The sequence below is a fragment of the Miniopterus schreibersii genome, assembly GCF_964146895.1.
Source record: "Miniopterus schreibersii genome assembly, chromosome: 16".
NCBI classification, from domain to species: Eukaryota; Metazoa; Chordata; class Mammalia; order Chiroptera; family Miniopteridae; genus Miniopterus; species Miniopterus schreibersii.
This window is the reverse complement of record NC_138116.1, coordinates 18,432,156-18,450,637: the sequence shown is the minus strand read 5'-3', so window position 1 is coordinate 18,450,637 and position 18,482 is coordinate 18,432,156. Positions and strand designations below refer to the sequence as shown.

The 18,482-nt window shown below is 56.2% G+C and overlaps 1 protein-coding gene across 5 annotated transcripts; it reads right to left on the bottom strand.

Annotated features, from left to right (window-relative positions):
- Positions 1-174: 174 nt before the first annotated feature.
- On the bottom strand, positions 175-16,589 carry SAMD14 (sterile alpha motif domain containing 14). Of its 5 annotated transcripts, XM_081160933.1 has the most exons (10): positions 16,224-16,589; positions 12,656-12,710; positions 6,343-6,509; positions 5,576-5,864; positions 4,735-4,822; positions 4,563-4,637; positions 4,298-4,457; positions 2,931-3,050; positions 2,689-2,844; positions 175-1,873 (listed from the first exon to the last, which is right to left on the bottom strand). In XM_081160933.1, the coding sequence occupies exons 2-10, from the start codon at positions 12,696-12,698 to the stop codon at positions 1,718-1,720; spliced, it is 1,254 nt and encodes a 417-aa protein (XP_081017059.1). In that variant the 5' UTR covers positions 12,699-12,710; positions 16,224-16,589; the 3' UTR covers positions 175-1,717. The 5 variants fall into 5 exon arrangements, with proteins under 5 accessions (XP_081017059.1, XP_081017062.1, XP_081017060.1 ...); XM_081160936.1 differs by lacking the exon at positions 6,343-6,509 and having other exon boundaries at positions 16,224-16,370; XM_081160934.1 differs by lacking the exons at positions 6,343-6,509; positions 16,224-16,589 and adding an exon at positions 14,880-14,992.
- Positions 16,590-18,482: the final 1,893 nt, after the last annotated feature.

Below are 18,482 nucleotides of genomic sequence, written 5' to 3'. Positions count from 1 at the left end.
TTGGGACACCCAGACTGCTCAGGGCTTGACTCAGTGTGTACTACGAGTACAACAGCAGGCACAGCCATCCATTCAGAACCTGACAGCGCAGCACCCAGGGACAGTCACCCCACCACACTGGGCACAGCACAGCTGCCTGACCCAGGCCACCCCCCAACTAGGAAGGCAGAAAGATCACTGGCACATCATAAGTGTTTATTGAAATAAATTGAGTACTGCCTCCCCCTTCACATGCAGGTGGGCACCCATACAGCTCCTGATAGTTTCAAGGACCTGGGTGCCTTTCAACCTCCCCACCAGCTAGCTCCTCCACCGGGCCCAGGTGGTGCCATTGCCCCCATATCTCAGTTTCCCTCTGAAGCCCCTCTCCCAGCACAGACAGCAAAGAAGAGCAAAGGGCTGGGTCCCAGGGCCAGGGGTGGCCCTCAAACCACGGGCCCTGGGCAGGAATGAGCGGAGTAGGCATGCACTGGGTCCCATCCACCACTCTAGGCAGATGGGAGGAGGTAGAGGGGGCTTCTAATCAGAGGCCCCATGGCCCCATTGGTAACTCTGGCCAGTGCCCCAGAAGCTGGGCTAGTTTTATAGCCCCAAATGCTCCCTCCCTACAAGGACAGATGCCATCTGTGGGCTACTGGGATACACTCCATCCCCATGGGGGTAGGGCTCGCCCCACCCCTCCTCGTAGTCAGAGTTGGCACTGTCTTCCAGTTCTGGGGCTCACTGAGGCCCATTGGGGACCTGGGCAGATAGGGGAGGGCTGACCCTTCCATTCTAGCAGCTGCCAGGGGACCCAGACTTGCCTCTGCCTGGCTAGGGTAAGGATTCTCCAGTTCAGTCCCACATAGGCATTGGTAGGGGGTGTCCTCTGTTTCTACCAGCTCCTAAGTTTGTTCTGTCCCTAGGGAGGGCTCAGGTGCTCTAGAGGGCAGCAGGAGGAGAAGTGGGCCTGCCTTAGAGAGCAGGCCAAGGTGTCGGCCTTACGGCCCCAGGAGGGGCAGACTTGTGGGGATGTCATCTCATCATTGGAACCACAGGACAGGGAAGGGGAAAAGAAGGAGGGTTTCATCCTTCCTTCTCCTGAAGTCCTGCAAGGACCACATGGGACAACCATGCTGCTTCCTCTGCTCTCCTGTTGAACAGGTAGACTGGGAGTCTACCCTGAGTGCAGCTTGTTGCGGTGCCCACTGGCCCCCCTGGGAACAGAACAGAGCTTCCCCCACACACAGCCACCTTGGAGAGCTAGAGAGGAACAACTCCATCCACCTACACCTGCCGAGATGCTCAGCCACCTCTTTGAGCCCTGAGACCCTGGGCCCATGTCAGGGCCTCTGGAGGCATGCTAGCTCACTGCCAGCCCCAGGCCCACTGTGGCCTGAGGACAGAGGGTCAGACTAACCCAGGTACCTCCAGGCTCCCAGACTGGCTTCAGCCCTGGCCTCTCTGCCCTCTCCCCATAATCTGCCATCTCCCCCAGGAACTCTGTGCCAAATGAGTCCTTGAAATCCATTTATTACTGGGCCCTCTCCCTGGGTTCTCCCTTTCTGGGGGATCTTGATCCAGACAGAGGGACAAGGTGAGGGGGCATGTACCCCCTGAGAGCGTGGGGACAGGCCAGCCCAAGCTTGGCGCCCAGGCTCTGCTTCCCTGGGGAGACCTGTGCCTGCCGTGCCCGGTGGCTGCCCGTGCCTGGGTGCCATGCCTGCCTCACTCTCCTCTAGCTCTTCTTGGCCTCCTGCTCCCTGCGCCGGAGCTTCTCACGCTGCCGGGCAGCCTTCTCCTGGGCCTTGCGCTCCTTCTCCGCAGCCGCTGCCAGCTCCTTCACCTTCCGCTTCACCAGGGCCCGGTCCTGCGAGCTGCTGAGCCCCAGGCTCTGGGGGAGGAATCAGAGGGTGAGGGAAAGGGCCCCCAGAACCACTCCAAGTTCTTTGTGCTCAGTTGTACCCTCTCTGGAACACAACCTGTCCTCTTTGAAGTGTAGCCTCCACCTCCCAGACCTGCCAGTAGATCAGAATCCTTGGGCAAGAATTCGGAATGGGTGTAGTTGGAAGAGATGAGGGTAGAGAGTACTAGGCCCTTTACCACCACCCCACCTGCTGTCCTCCACTTCCCATAATCCTTGGCTCCCACTCTTCCACTCAGAATTTCAGCCGGGGCATCACCCTGATGCCCAGAGATGGGGAGTAACTTGCCCAAGGTCACACAACTGGTCAGTTGGTGAGGCCCCTCTCTGCTGGAGACTTCCTGGGGGACTCTCCTCTCCACCCTTTCCCCAAGCAACTCAGTGGGGAGGTGGAAACAGACCAGAAATCTCCCAGTACAGAGATCAGAGGCCCCTGCTGATCCACCCCATTACCACTCACTTCCAAGACAGAATCAGACAAGGTGATCAGGGGAGAGGCCTGCTTCCCATGATACCAGGAGACTCATCAGAGTCAAGAGTCAGATGATATGAAGTCCTAGAGGTCAAGGTCTGGAGATTGAAGGTCAAACTGAAGAACTGGGTTTGAGTTTCAAGTCAGACTGAGAACCCATGCTAGAGTACAGAGATTAGGCCAAGGACCCTACCTAGAGGTAAGAGGTTAGGGCATGGGCCTCAAGGGAGTGACAAGGTCAGGATGAGGGGATCCCAATCCTTGAAGTTTGCCTCAGACTCCTCTGGGTAAGGGCCCTTTTACTCTGACCCACCTTCAGTTTGCTTCCATCCAGCTGCAGTAGCTGCGGGCCGTCCACCTGCCGTGCAGCAAATTCAGCAGCATACTGCTCCAGGTTGAGGCTGTGCAGCCACTGGCCCACCTGCTGACTGGTCCAGTGGTGGATGGTGGGGAGAGGTTCATCCAGGAACTGGGGTGGAGACCAAGGAGAGTAAGGGGGGAAGCTGTGGCCTGTGGCTGCACACCAGGCATAGTCAGAGGCCAGGGCCTGCTCACCTCATCTGAAGACTGGGACAGCGTGTGGTAGGGGTAGGAACACTTGGCCTCCTGCCGGGAACCACTCGGGATCTTGGGGCTGCTGCTGGGGGGTGTGGAGTCATCACTCAGGGTGGATTCCTAGATGGAGGGAGTGCATGCCACTGAGGAGAAAGCTTGCCCCCAGCCCAAGGGAGTCTCCCCAGCCCACCCACCCCCATCTGGATGGAGATGAAGTCCTAGATTAGGCACCAGGAGCTGCTCAGTGCACCCTATGCATGAGCACGAGCTGGGCAGGCACATATGACATGGTGATTCCTGAGAAGTATCAGAATCTGAGGCCTCTGAGGACATGGGGCTAGAACTGAGCCAGGCAGAATAGTTAGCAGGAATGAAGGAGGTCTCTGACTAAGTCAGCACTTCCTACAGGGATTCCCCTACGCTGTGTCAGGTGTCCCTGCCTTCTGCTTCCCCACCATGGCCTCTGGTGCCTTGGCTGATAAGTGCCTGATTAGTGGTCCTTGTCCTCACTAGCCTGTGAACTCTGTGAGGGCCTGGGCTGTGTCTGTTCACTGTGGTACTCCCAGGGCCCAGCACAAGGGAAGGAAGAAATGGAGGGCATGCTGGGAAGGAAGAAAGAAGGAAGTCTCAGGTGAGAAGAGACCCCTTCCCCCCTAAATTCCTAGCTTTCTGATCTTCTCCTCTACCCCAGCTGCAAATAAGGAACAGAACCATAGAACAAACGCTGGGCTGGGGGTAGAGCCTGGCGAGTCAGTCCACGTGTGCCTGTGGGCAAGTCCCTTCTCTCCTGGGCCTCATTTGGTCATCTGTACAATGGGGGTGGGCATGCCTGCCTTCCCTACCTCACTGAGCCTTCGTGAGCATAAAGCGCAAACATGCTTTGCAACTTTATAGAGTGCTGTGTGGACATAAGCAGATGCTCACTGTTGCTTCTGTTACTTGGCCTCACTTCTCCCACAGGGTTGTGCGCTTTGTGAGCACAAGCTAGGCTGAGATCCTATCCATCTCCGTATCCCCCAAACCACCCCCTCGATGCAGGTCGCCCAGCTCCTAAGACAGGACATGGGGCTAGAGCTGCGTCAGGCAGGAAAGTTAGCAGGAATGGGTATATGCTAGGGGACTCACAGCGTTCAGCGATGTGTGTTGAATGGATGAAGCAATGAATGAATGAGCAAATTAACTACTCGGAATATGAATGAGTGAACAAGTGAATGCACAAACTCAAAGATGGATGAATGAATGAGTCACTGAATGGCTCTATGAAGGGCAAACGGACGCTAGGATCCCGGCCTGAGCCAGGGTGGAGTATGCCCTCACGTCACCTGAGCTCAAGGGCCAGTACGGGGGCAAGAAGGACATGGATTTACCTGAGAAGCTGACTTCTTAGGGCTGAAGCTCTCATGTTTAGGGGAGCAGGCAGGGGAGGTGGTGCTGCCGGAGGACGCTGAGCCTTTGCCACTGTCCGTGAACCAGGAAAAGGGCAGGAACGGGGAGCCCCCTGACCTGCTGGACCCTTCCACCGACTCCCTGTGGAGAGAGCACCCCGCATGGGTGTGGGCACCGCAGGAAGAGCCGGACCCTCAGGGAATTATGGGCAGAATCTGTGGCTGAGGCGCAGTGGGTACCTCTTACCTGCTGCCCATGGACAGGCGGTTGCTGCCCTTATCTTTCCGGCTCTTGCTAGTAGATGCTCGGCGTAAGGTGACCCTATGGGGAAAGAAGGGGGAGTGGGGAGTGCTGCCCACTGTGCTACCCTGTGCCCCATCAGCTCCAAGCCTTTCGTTCTGGCCCCTCCTCCCCTTACCCCAGGTCCAGGAACTTCCGGCGAGTCTTCTTGTCCAGGCCGATGGTGGGGCTGGCGGGCTCAGGTGGGCTGGCATCCCGGCTGTCATCTTTTGGGGAAGGGGGGAGAAAATAGCCTGTGTGGTGGCCTGTCTGTCTCCTTCAGCTGCCAGTGTGAGGTGGTAGAAATTCTCCTGACTTAGGATCATGCAGCCTGGCTCTGGTGCCCTTCACTAGCTGTGTGACCTAGGAAAAGTCACTTTAACTTTCTGAGCTTCCTTCATCTTGAATATGGGAATAATTACACTTGACTGTTTCATGGAACCTAATGGGATGTTTATGAAAGCCTCATGCAAACCACAAACCACTCTGAAAAGGCAGGGACCACTACTGTTTACTGCTCATTTTATCTTGGCCAACTTCTAACCAGCCTTCCAATCTTGCACCACATGTCACTTCCTCAGAGAAGCCTTCCAGGATGCTCCCAACTAGGTCCTGTCACCTTATATATACTCTCCCACCACCGTGCACGTTTCTCACATAGCACTTGTTACGGCTTGTAAGTATACATTTAATGAAGGGATGATTTGATTGCTTCCCCCTAGACTATAAGGAATTATTTCATTATTTCTCCCTGAAACTACAAGCCCCAGGAAGATGAGAACTGCATCTGATTGCTCGCTTGTGTGCCGAGTGCCCAGCAGTGCCTGGCACATCGTAGGCTCTCAGATGAATGAATGAAGCGTGGTGTTAGTACCCCTCAACTCCCCCCAAGCCACCCTGTCCCTAGGTCCAGCCCTGCGCCTCGGTAGCGCTGCGGTCCCCGCGCGCGCCAGCAGGGGGAGCCGCGCGGGCCGGCTCACCTTCGCTGTGCGGCTCTGCGCGCAGGTGGCGGCGCACGAAGCTGGGCGAGCTGTCGGAGGAGGGCGCGGAGCGCGGCGGCGAGCAGGAGGCTGCGGCCAGGCCCTCGTGCGAAGCGGCGTTGTGCAGGGGCCGGTAGCGGGTGAGCGGCGACGGTGGCGGCTCGTCCTCATCCAGGCTGCGCCGCAACCCCGGAGGCTCCAGGCAGAAAGAGCCCACGGCCGGAGACCCTGGGCCCGAGTGCAAAGGCGAGCGCAGCCGGTGCAGGGGGCTCCCGCAGCCGTCGGTCACCTGCGGGAGAGGGCAGCTGCTCACCGCCATCCCTCCTCCCCGCTCCCCGGAGGGGCTGGGAGCCAGGTTCACCCAGGAAACTGCACCGGAGCCTCTGAGGCATGGAGCCTGGACTCCTGGGTCTCTCGGGGGCCTGGAGGGAGGGTTTCCCCATGCGGGGCGGAGGGGTGGCTGGGCAGTGAGAGAGGTGGGAAACAGGCTTTCAGTCACATAGGCTGGGGTTGGATCCCACCTCCTTCAATTACTGTGTGACTTTGTTAGGGAACCTCTGAGCCTCAGTTTTCTCATCTGTAAGATGGAGATGACAATCTCTTTCTTGAAAGGATGAAATGAGCCAGAAGTGAAGGCAGCTAAAGTGTGTGAGCATTATCATGTCAGAAGCCTGGGGGCTGTGGTCTCCTGGGAAGAGGGGTTGGAGGGACCTTCCAGGGGCAAGAAGGGTGGGTGGGGTATGTGTGATTGGGTGGGTTGCCCCAACCTTGCCTCCGGGCCCATCGGAGCCTTCACCATCCTCCGCAGAGCTGGCACTGTCCCGAAGCCTGGAGCGGGAAGGCCGATGTCTACGGCCCTTGGCCAGCAGTTGGGCCCGGGCTTTGTGTAAACTGCTGTCCAGTCTGACCGTCTCTGGCACAGCCAAGTCTAGGTCTGCGAACCGGGTGAAGGGGGCAGAGACCAGACGCATGAGGACAGCAAGCCCAGAGGCCCACCCTCATGTGTCCACCTGCGCTCACACCCCAGACATTCAATGAATGTTTCCAAGTGCCAGGCACTGGGAGTGCAGATGAGATGGGAACCAGGGTCTCTCACACTCTCCAGGGGAACCAGACATGTCAGCACATAGATACAGCAGTGTAATGGAACCTCTCACAGGCACAGAGGGGGACAGGACTGCCCTGTTTGGATGGGTCAGAGGAGGACACGCCAAAGCTGGGTCTCAAGATCTGGGTTGGCGTTTATGAGAGAGGAGGTTGGCAAGACTGGTATATGCAATGCTGGGAAGCAGGGAAGCAGGGCAAAGGGGGCACCTCCAGGCAACTGGAGGGTATGTTTGTGGAGGGAAGGGCTGGGGGATGAGGCTGGAGAGATCACGGTAACAATGGCAATCGCTGGAGAAGTGCCTAGTATGCGCCAGGCTAGGGATAGTTATACACATTTTAGAGCTGAACAAATGAGGCTCAAAGAGGTTAAGTCTCTTGATTGAAGCCACCGTCTAGCAATGGTCTAGGATTTGAGCCTGGCTAGTCTGGCTCCAGAGAATGGCTCCACTGGGGACACTGGCTTGATGTGCCATGCTCAGGGACAGTACTATTGAGCATCTAGAGGGCTCTCAGTTGAACTGGAGCAGAGGGATCCCTGCACCGCACAACCCCCCCCCCCCCCCCCCCCGCCCGACACATACACACAAGCCAGTGGCAGTGACAGTGGCAGGGAGGAAAACCCACAGTCCCCTGAAGCCTGTGTCTCCTGTCCTGGGGTCTGTGGTCCAGGACGAGGTCCTGGATGAGGACCTGGGAGAAGAGTTGGCAAACCCAGTGGATCACGCATAAGCCCTGTTGCTTTGAGTTTCATTTTCCATTTGCTCCACCTGAGAATGAAGCCCTCACTCTGCAGTGTCTCCCAGTCCCTGACCTTGGCACTGATGTCTCTAAGAAGAAAAAGTTCTTCTGAGACTTCAGGGTGGATTAAGACCTTTCTTCCCCACTCCAGCCCCAATGATCTCTGGGACCCCCGTCCCATCACCCATGCCCGTTCTGTGTTGCTGCTCCTCTTTCTCGTTTCTGGAGACACCCCAGTGGCTCTCCTGGCTTGACCACCTATGTCTATTTCCAGCCTGGCCCCTCCCCTGAATTCCAAGCCTGGGCACCTCAGCATGTGCCAGGGCACTTGTCATATCAAAACAAACCCACCACCGTGCCTCAGACTGGCCTCTTCTCTGTTCCCTGGCTCAGTGAGTGGCCTCATCCTCCACCTGGTCACCCCATCCAGACAGCTCCAAGCTGCCCTGCCCCCTCAGCCCCAGGCCCAGTTGGCCATTCATGTGTCCAGCTGCCTACTTGACATCTCCACGTGGATGCCCAATGGCCATCTTCAGTGTGCATGTCAAAACTGGACTCCCTGCCCCCAAGCTGCTCCTCCCAGTCTGCCCAGCTCAGCAAATGGCAGCTTCCTCCTTCCAACTGCTCAGACCAAACCCTGGAGTCACCCTGTCTCCCTCCCACCCTACAAACCGATCCATCCACACAGTTCCTATTAGCTCTACTTCTGACATATATCTAGACATAATGAAATATTTATGGTGAAATGACAAGATGTTTTGGATTAGGTTCAAAATAATCCAGGGGAAGAGGAGTGGAGAGAGCAAAGGGATATAAATGGAGCAAGACTAATCCATGAGCTGGCGATGGTGGAGGCTGAGTGACCAGTGCATGCGTCTAATGGGGAGCGCAGTGCTAGTCTCTCCACTTTTGATTTCCCACCATAAAATAGAGTTTGTATGTGTCTGTGTTACACACACTCACATACATGTATGTGTATGGGAAGAAAAGGGGAGTGAAGAGTGTGCAGAAGAGGAGGGGAGAGGAGGGGAGAGGAGGGAAGGAGAGGGGAGACGAAAGAGAATCCCCCCCCCAGGTCACCATTGCCCCTTGCCTCCCAGCTGGCATTCCCTCCTCCTTTTCCCATTCACAGTCTATTTTCAACACAGTCGCCAGAGTGATCCTGATAAAGCATGTCAGCCAGTGTCAGTCCTCTGCTCAGAACCCTCCAGTGATTTCCACCTCACACAGTAAGAACCAAAGTCTCCCAGTGGCCCTCCAGACTGAGTCCAGCTGCCCTCTGAGAGGCAGTCTGAGCTTCTGCTTCTCTCGCTCTCCCTCCCTCCACTCCAGCCGTCCAGGCCTCCTGCTCTTCCTCCTGCAAGACTACCCTGCACTTCAGGGCCTTTGCACTTTCTCTTCCTGTCCTGCAGGCTCCAGCCACAGATTTCTGCCTGGTTCTTCCCTCACTTCCTTCAGGTCTTTGCTTAAATACTTTCACCGAGGGCTTCCCCAACTACCCAATTTAAATACTCCCAGACCCTCTGCACTATCTTTTCCTATATCATGTATCATTCCCTAGCACACTATGTTTTACTTATTTAGTTTGCTGTCTGTCTCCACGCTCCACGCTGCCTCCATGCCAGCTCCAGGAGGGCAGATGTTACTATTTTGTTTATTGCTCTGACACAGGCATAGAATGATACCTGGTATATAGTGGTTAGTAAATATTAAAAGAATAGATTTGCCTCCTCACACCCCTGGAACCTGGCCTCTCCTTTCCAACAGGACTGAATTGCCTTGGCTCAGGCCTTCCCCAGCTGCCCTCCTCCCACCTCACCCTCCACCCCCCCACCCCCACCCCTATCGTCCCAGAACATGGCCTCAGCATTTGTCCATTTTAGTTCCCTGCTCCTAATGTGTGCCAGGCTCTGTTCTGCCTCCCCACCCACTTTCCATTAGCTAGAAGAAATTTCCTAAAGCACATTTCTGACTGTGTCCCATACTCCTCTGCTTTAGAAACCCCAAGCAGAAGGTCAGGGGTGAGGGGTGGGGAGTGTTGTCCCAACATAAAGTCCATGCCCCTCAGCCCTCCATTCAAGTCCCCAGAGGCCCACCCCACACTCTCCCGTGTTGCCCACATTCCCTCCTCTGCACCTGCTCTGATATGAACACCTTGGTTAAGAGCCCCTGGAGCCAGGTGGCCCAGGCTGAATCCTATCCTGCCACTTGCTGGCTGGGTGGCCCTGAACAAGTTACATTTAGCTAACAGCTTCCTCATCTGTAAAATGGGGTCATAACAGAAGTATCTTCCTTAGAGGGCTGCTGTGAGCACTAAATAAGATTATTCACAGGAAGTGCTTCCCCATAACGCCTATAACTTGGTAAGTGCTCACAGGCACCAGCTGGTGGTGGTGGTAGCAGGAACTGTATGAAACCGCTTTCACTGGCACCCGGTGCCCACCTCTGCCTTAGTTTCCCACCTCCCTCCCTGCGCTCCCGCTGCTCTCTCCGCTCCATCACCCTCAGCTCCCTTGTCTGGCCCTCAACTCCAACACATTACCTCATCATCTCCACCCACTCTGGATAGCCATCCCTCTTCGGGCCTGCCACTATGATCTGGTTGGGAATGAGTGTCCCTGCCAGCAGAAGGTGACACCTTTGACTGTCCACCGTGTACCCTGAGAGCCTGGTGCGGGGCCTGGCAGAGGGTAGGTGCTCAGTAGGTGTTTGACATGTTGAGGCAAAGTCACACTTCCATGGACTGGTGCAGAGCTAGGCAGAGATGGACTCCAGTTACACATAGGTGCTGGTGAGGGTCACCGACAAGCAATTGCCCACAATGGCAGTGGCTTTGTCTGGCTTGTTCAGTGCTGTCTCCCCAGGGCCTGGAACAGAGCCTGGCATGGGTTTGAAGCTCTAGTATTTGTCAAATAGATGAAGATGGGCAGTGACTGGGGGGCTACTGTTTTAGATGAGGTAGCCAGGCTGAGGTGTGGGTCACAATAAAGAGTCAAGGTTGTAGAAAGAAGAAGAGGGGATTGTATGGTCATGGGCTTGGAGTGTCTGGGGCTCAGCAGGCACCAGTGCGGCCTGCAAGGAGAAGACACTGGCCTGGCTGAAGGGGGAGGGTGGACCAGAGAGGCATTTGTCCTGGAGCAACTGGTAGCAGCTTGGAGAAGGGAGAGGTTCTGCCAAGAGACTGCTATCTTGGACTCCAGGTGTGATACCACCGGTCTAGTCCCTGAGCCACCCCTCCTTCACTTCTGGTGTTTGCAGGCCCTGGGCTGAGCTGGGGAGGGAGCTGGCCCCTGACAGGCAATCTCCAGGCATTTCCTGGAAGCAGTGAGGACTGAGGACTGAAGACAGGATAATAAGAGCTAATACTGAGCTTTCACTGTGCTGGGCACCAGTCTAAGTGCTTCACAATTACTAGCTCATTTAAACCTCCCCACAACCCTATGAGGAAGAGACTCTGGGAATCCCCAGGCAGCCTTAATAGGGCTGAAGAGCTGGCCGAGGTTACAGGCAGCCTGGCTCCAAAAGTTCAGTTTGTAACTACCAAGCCCACTATACCTCCTCTGAGACCTAGATGGGAGTTACCTTTGAGTCCAAACCCTCATTTAACAGGTGGGGAAACTGAGGCTGGGAGAGGAAAGGTTTGACCCAGGATGCAGAGGTCATAGCATCCAGGTCTCCTGGCTCCCAGGCCAGTGCTCTAGCCACTCTGAGGGTGCTGGGACTCAGCTGGTGCCCAGCCACCCTGAATGACATGATGGAGTACAGTGGTCTTTACTTTGATTCCCCACAATAAAATAGTTTGTACATGTCCGTGTTACACACGCTCACATACATGCATATGCATGGGGAGGAAGAGGAGGGCAAGGAGAAGGGCCTTTTGCTCCTGACTCTCGGCCACATGGGGACCATGGTCATTTTACCTTGGAGGATCGAGGGAGCAAGGTGGGGCCAGTCTCTCCTCCAGTCCCTTAGTTTAACAGGCTCCCCTCACCTACTTCCATCCCTCCCTCCAGATCCTCTCCTCCCAACTCTCCTGCTAGGAGTTACTCTGGCCCAGGGCAGTGGGGAGTCTTGAATATTTAATTGCCTTTCGCACCAAGAAGCTGATGGGCTGGCCGCCACCTCAGCAGGTCCGGGGGAAGGAACAAAGAAAGGATTGGGATGGAGGAGAGGGAGTAGAGAATGAAAAGCCTCAGAAAGGGAGCTCATCTGTCAGGCCAGAGGTGAGCCCAGGCCTGGGTGGAGATGGAGCAGCTCCAAGTCTGAGGCCCAGCGGCAGTTTAAGGCTGGGGGAGTCCCAGAGGCAAACCCTCCAGTGCACAGACCCCAGGGAGGGCGAGTGGAAAGCAGCATTCAGCAGCATTCAGCAGCAGCCCCTGGCATTGCCAGGGCACTGGAGGTGGCAGGGGTGAATGAGGTGAGCAGGGGAGGGGGAGGAGGAAAGGGAAGGAAGGTAGGAATGAGGAGACGGCAGAGGAGGGGAAGTTGGGAGGCCCTATGCCCTTCCACACTCAGGAGCCCCTCAAGGTCATGCACACCAATGTGAGTTATGAAAACTGCACACATGTTACAGGCTTCAGGCGCTTCTGTCTCCATCTCTCCTCCATGTTCCTCCATGTTCTTTTGCTCACTGACTCCTGCACCGAATCCAGCTGGGAAACAGCCTTTCCACCCCACTGTATGCTGGGAACTCTGCCCTGCCTGGTCATCTTTCTCCAATCCACACAATAGGAAGGCTGCAGGGTGTAAATGCTGGCACAGGCAGGTGTGTGCATGCACCCTGGTGTGTACTGTGGCTGAGTGTGTGTGTTATACATTTGATTTCCATGCACATCTGTGCAGAGTGAGATCCCTTATTTATGCACCTTAAAAGCATTGTGTGTCACCTGTGCTGGGGGACACAGGTGCACAGTACAGTGACTGAGAGCAGGGAGTTAGGCAGTCTGGAGTCCCAGCTCTGACACTAACTTGCCATCTGATCTTTAAAGCAAGTCAGTCCAGCATTCAGTGTCCTCGGCTCCTTGTCTGTAAAATGGGCACACTTCTTAGCATTATTGTGAGGATTCAGTGAGACAGTATGTGTGAGAGGGGGGTGCTAGCCTAGTACCTGGCATGAGACAGCACTTAATAAGACCACAACATACACACACACACTAAAGTCCCCAAGGAACTCCTGCCTCCTCCCCACCCCAAGTGCCAGGTGGCCTTGGCTAGATAGAGCCAAACAGAACTTACCAAAAACCTCATCAGCAGGTTCTCGGAGCTTTGAAGAAGCCATGACTCAAGAGAGCTGGAGAGAGAGAGAAAAAGACCGTGAGTAAGCGGTTTAGATTGGTGGAGGCCAGGGAGGTGCCAATGGCTACCTGCTCCTGGCTTCTGGCACCACACTTTCCCTCAGAACTCTTCCTCTGGCCCCTGGAAGAGAAGTTATCTGAACTGTAGCCCAGATTGTGATGGATGGGGCAGGAGGCAGAAGCAGGTCCAGGGTGTATACACAGGCTGAGTCCTGCGGTCATGGTCCCCGCTGATTTGCTGTGTGCCTCCATCCAGGTCACTGAACTTTTCTTGGGCCTTCACTCTCTTGGGCCTTTCCATCATTAGCCTTCCCGAAAAACTTTTAATCATCATAAATTGTCCAACTGAAAATCTGGGAGAAATCTTGGAGATGATTAAATCCAATCCTCACATTTTACAAATAAAGAAACCAGAGAATAACCTAAGATCACATAACAATTTAATGGCAATATCAGGACCAGAACTCAAGTTCTTCCATCTATCCATCCGTCTACCTCCCTATTTATCCATCCATTTACTTGCACATCCATCCATCCATCCATCCATCCATCCATCCATCCATCCATCCATCTTTGCATCCATCAGTTCATACCATCCACCCATCCATTTTCCCACCCATCACCCAGTCCTGCCTCCTCTACCCCCATCACTGGTGCGCTCACCACCTGCTTTCCTGAACACGAGCTGTTCAGGAAGCTGAATCCATTAGCAGCAGAGCCACTGTTCTGGACAAACTCACAGTTCTAGACAAACTCACAGATGCCATAGGGTATGAGTACTCACAGCACAACAGTGGACAGCCAAACCTATGATGCATCAAGCATGTTCTGGGAAAAAGTGTGGATGGGTGGGGGGTTGTTTTTGTGTTTTGGTGGGAAGCAAGGAGGGAAGTTGGGGAGCAGAGTATATGCAGCTGAAACAATTGAGGCAGGCTTCCTAGCAGATAGAGGATTGCAGCAGCCAAAACCAAGATCTGGGTGTCAGAGTGGCAGAGGAGTACTGGATGAAGGGAGAGTGAGGAAGCTCAGGGGCGGGGGCACACTGCATTGCTGGGACATGATCCCCACTTACTTCCAACACTCAGGTCTGCATGAGAAGGGCAGGTCACTGGGCTAGACCATGTATTTGGTAGGTGTAAGAAAGCTAGGGCACATGCCTGCTGGGGTCTTTTCCAACTGTCCTGTTATTACATAGACATTATCTCACAGATAGCCAGGCTTGGGATTCTTAATATCCCCACTTTACAGATGGGAAAACTGAGATGCAAGAGATAATTGGCAGAACTCAACCTTGACCCTGGTCTCCTGCCCCCCAGCCCTATCCTGGGTGATGATCTGCATTTTTGGAGGGTGTTCATGAGGAAAGGACACTGAGGGGAGGAAGGTAGAGGGAAGGTAGCTGGCCCATACTGGCTAGAACTGGGAGAAGCAGGCTCTATGGATGCTTGAGGCTGAAAACAGGAAATGAGGTAACAGAAGGGACATGGGCCCTCCAAGAACCCTCCTGCCATTCTTGAACTCTGGGTGCCAGTAGCAAAGAAGTTTTAGGACCTCTCTTCCTGCCCTGAAGAACCAGATGGGAAGGGAGTCTGCCCCTAAGAATAAACCAGATTTCCTCATTCACTCACAAAGCTTCATCTGACCAGGACTCAGCTGCCACCTCCTCCAGAAAGCTGTCCTAGATAGCCCTCCCTCCTCCCATTTGTCTACATGATTTCTAAATCCACCCTTCTGCAACCACTGGGAAATGAGGAATTTTTCATACTTCATCGATTCCCTAACTGGGTCATATCTCCCCTGCATCAGAATGGAAGCTCCCTGAGGAGGGGAAGTATTCCCCACCGGACTAGGGGACTCTCTAAAGAGAACGGAGCCCTGGGTGGTGTGGCTCAGTTGGTTGGAGCGTTGTGCCGTGCACCGAAAGGTCATAGGTTCAATTCCTGATCAGGGCACATATCCAGGTTTCAGACTCAATCCCTGGCCCGGTGCCTACCGGAGGCAACCAATTGATGTTTCTTTCTCTCTCTCCCTTCCTCTCTAAAATCAATAAGCAAACAAACATATCCTTGAGTGTGGATTAAAAAAGAAAGGGAAAAAATTTTGTTTTTAAATATAAGAATGGAGGCTCCCCGAAGGCAGCTGTGGTGCCACCTCTCTTAGACTACCTGACATGGAGATCCCATGTGTTCTTCATTCAAGGTCCCAGGCCAGGGTGGAGATCCTCTGGTGAAAGTTCTCTTTCAAGCACCGTCTGCTTCCAGCTCACACCTGCGCCCCATCCATCCTGATTCAGCACAAACTGCTTTCTTTTCCTTCCTTCAACAACGAACGCCCTGGGGTGTGTATGGGGGACCCTCCTTACTCTGGGAAGCAGGACATCCAGGAATCAGCAGGCCCCTCCCACCCGACCCCCTCATTCCAAAACTGAGCCATCACACTCCTACACACACACACACACACACACACACACACACACACACACACAGAGGTAACTGCCACAGGGCGGAAATGAACCTGTCCCTCTGCACACAGCCTGGGCTCTCTCCTGGGCCACTCCTTCCAATTCCCCCCAAGAGGAGCACCTATATGACCTTTGACCCTTCTCTGGGAGAAAGTGAGACAGGTGAGCTCCAAGCTTCCTGGGACCCAAGGGAAGGAGAAAAAGAAAGAGAGGGGCACAGCCCTGGAGAGAGAATGGGTAGTAGAAACAGACAGGTTGGGGGATGGGGGGGCAATGTCAATCCAGGGAGCCCAAAGAGAGAGGGAAGAAAGAGCCCGAAGCGCTACGGCAGAGCGGGCTAGGGGAAGCAGCAGTGGAGAGGGCCCCCAGCAGCCCTGAGCGAGGCCCAAGGAGGGAGGGAAGAGATGAGAATCTGCTGCCAGGAGAGGGGCAGCCCCCGTGGGGAAGACCAGAGGAGAGAAGCCCTGGAGGAGCCGAAAGGGACCAAAGAGAAGTGCAACTGGGAAAAGCTGGGAAGGAATGGCCGGGAGGGGAGGAAGGGGAAGGCAGCTGTGCAGCTAGAGCGAGCCCAGCCCCTCTCGCACAGGCCCGGGCTTAGGGCGTCGGCAAGCGTCGCCCCCCCCCCCCCCCCCGCCCAGGTGCCGCCGGAAAGGCGTGGGGTGGAGGGCAGGGCACCCACTGCACTCCCAGGGCCCCTACGCCCCCGTCAGAGCCTCTCGGCTAGTTTCTTTCCAATCCATCGGTCCAACTCCGCGTCGGGCCAGAAAGAGTTAAGCCCTCTCCCCCTCCTTCCACACCAGTTTTTAAAATTAATTTATCCGGACGGCGGGCAGGAGGGAGAGGATTAGGGACACAAATCCCATCTCCGTCCCCTCCCCTGACAGCCCAGCTCCCGAGCTCCGCGCGGCCCCCTTAGGGATAAAGGAAGAAAGGCCCTTGTCGCTCACTCCATCCAACCCCACTCGGGGTCCCACCGCGAGCCCGAGTGACCGACCACCCGACTCCGCTTCCCCGTCCGCCTCGGGGTCCTTGGGGCCCAGGCCCTCACCTCCAGCATCAGTCATCTTCTTCAGCGTCCGGCGCCTGAGGAACCCTCCGGGCCCATGGTGCTCCGGGCGGTGGCCGGGCGGGAGAGGGGCGGGGGCGGTCACCCCGGCCGCGGGGGGCTCCGGGCCGGCTGGACCCGCTCCATCCCAGGAGCGGGCTGGGGGTCGGTGGGGAGGGTCCCGGAGCTGGAGGGGGGGAGGGGGGGCGTGCGGGAGAGCTGGAGAAGGTATGCAGCGAGCTGGAGGCGCGGGCGGGGCTGGGCCGGGAGACCTAATGGGAGGATGCTCCGTGCGAGTGCGTGAGTGTGTGTGTGTGTGTGTGTGTGTGTGTGTGTGTGTGTGTGTGTGTGTGTGTGTGTGTGTGAGTGAGTGTGTGTGTGAGTGTGCGCGCGCGCGTGAGAGAGAGAGAGAGAGAGAGAGAGAGAGAGAGAGAGAGAGGGAGAGAGAGAGCGAGCGCGAGCGAGCGCCACCTCCCCGCCCGCTCGCCCGGCCCTCCAGACGCGGGCCCCCAGCCTGGCAGGCCGTTGCGCGTCGCGTCGGGTGGGCTGGGGTTCTCCCGGGTCCCTCGCAAGGGGCGATGCGGGGGGTGCGTGGCGGGGAGGCAGGGCGCCGGGGAGACAAAGAGCGGGAGGAAGGGGTGGGGGAGGGAGGGGCGGAGGCGGCGCGCGGAGGGGCGGAGGCGGCCCGCGTCGCTGCCTGGCGAGGGGGTTCGGAGTTGTCACTACTTCTCAGCCCGCGGGAGCCAGGGGCAGGGGGAGCCGGGGCCCGGGGGAGCGGCCCGGAGAAGCCCCGCCTTAGGACCCACGGGGCGCCCCGAACGCCTCCTCTGCAAGGTCCATAGGGGCTCCTGATTCGTTCACTTAACAGACCTCCCCCGAGTGGTCGTTTACGCCGAGACCTGAGGGGACGGCGGGTCCTGGCCATCGGGGTTCGCGGCACAGTCAGGGGGAAGAATGGTGGGGAGGCCCTCACAAGCCCGGTGCTGTGAGGCCTGGTTCCCTGAGGATGCCTCAGCGCTGGGAGAGCCCAAGGGGGGGCGCTGGGCCCCGCCAGGGGGCGCGGTGAGGACTGGGGTGGAGATGATCCAGAAGGATTCCTGGAGGTGATACTCCTGCAGGCCAGGACAGGGTACAAGTGCTAGTGGGGCTTGGGCGGGAGGCGGGTGGGGGTGGGGAAGATGAGTGAGACTGCGGAGATGGCGGTGTGGGGGTGGGCAGAGCGCTTGCACTTTGTCCTCAGCGGGGGGGGGGGGGGGGGGGGGGTAACAGAGGGGAGGGGCTCAGACTTGCATTTTAGGAAGAACCCTTGGCTCCTCCGTGGAGACTGGACAGGAGAGGGCAGCCTGAACGCAGGGACACCCCTCATGAGGCTGTTGAGGGATGATGGCAGTGGGCATGAAGATCGAAGACCAAGTTGAGAACTATTCAGGATGTAGAAGTGAAGAAATTGGCAGCATTTGGGGACTGGCTGGCCACTGAGGGAGGAGGGGTCTAGAGTGACGGCAGGGCTTGGCCCTGGAGGTGGAGCTGGCAGAGACTGGGGGATGAGAGGAATGAGATCAGACTTGGACCTGGTGAGCTGGAAGGTGGAGGCAGGCTAGCCAGGGGAGATAATGTAAAAATCAACAACTAGCTACCCTACTGTGATGGCTTAGGAGGTGGCAGGCATTGTACTAAGCACTTTTCTTAGATTAAAAATGAGGTAGGTGTTCCTATTACCCGCATTTGAAGAGGGGAAAACAAACTTAGAAGAATGAAAGTGGCTTGTTTAAGAGCAAATGGTGAGGTTGGATTGGAGTCCAGAGCTCAGGGGAGCAGGGTGTGGCCTGTAGGAACAGAGTTCCCCAATGGCCAGTGTCTCTGCAGTCTTAAGTCTCCAAGGGGCTGTGAGATGTGGCATGTTGAGCCCCGGTGGTCTTGGGACTCTGAGGACAGAATTAATACTTCAGGGGCTGAAGGTATCTAAGGAGATCTGTGGGAGTTTGGGGAGTCTCTGGGTGTCTTCAGAATCTGCTGGCAGCCACAAGGTGCTGGCTGGCTAGATTGTAGAGATCTGGGGAGGGGGTGGTGACTCTAGTGACAGCTTACTGTCTGGGGTCTTCACAGAGGACATGGTTCGCAGGCATCTGGTGAGATCTGGGTGGTAGGCTGGAGTGGGGAGATTGATTATATAACCCCTGTAGGGAGTGGGGAGATGATGGGTATGTAATGTCCGTGCTGGGTGTAGGGAACAGGTTCTGTGGGAGTCTGCTAGGTGATGGG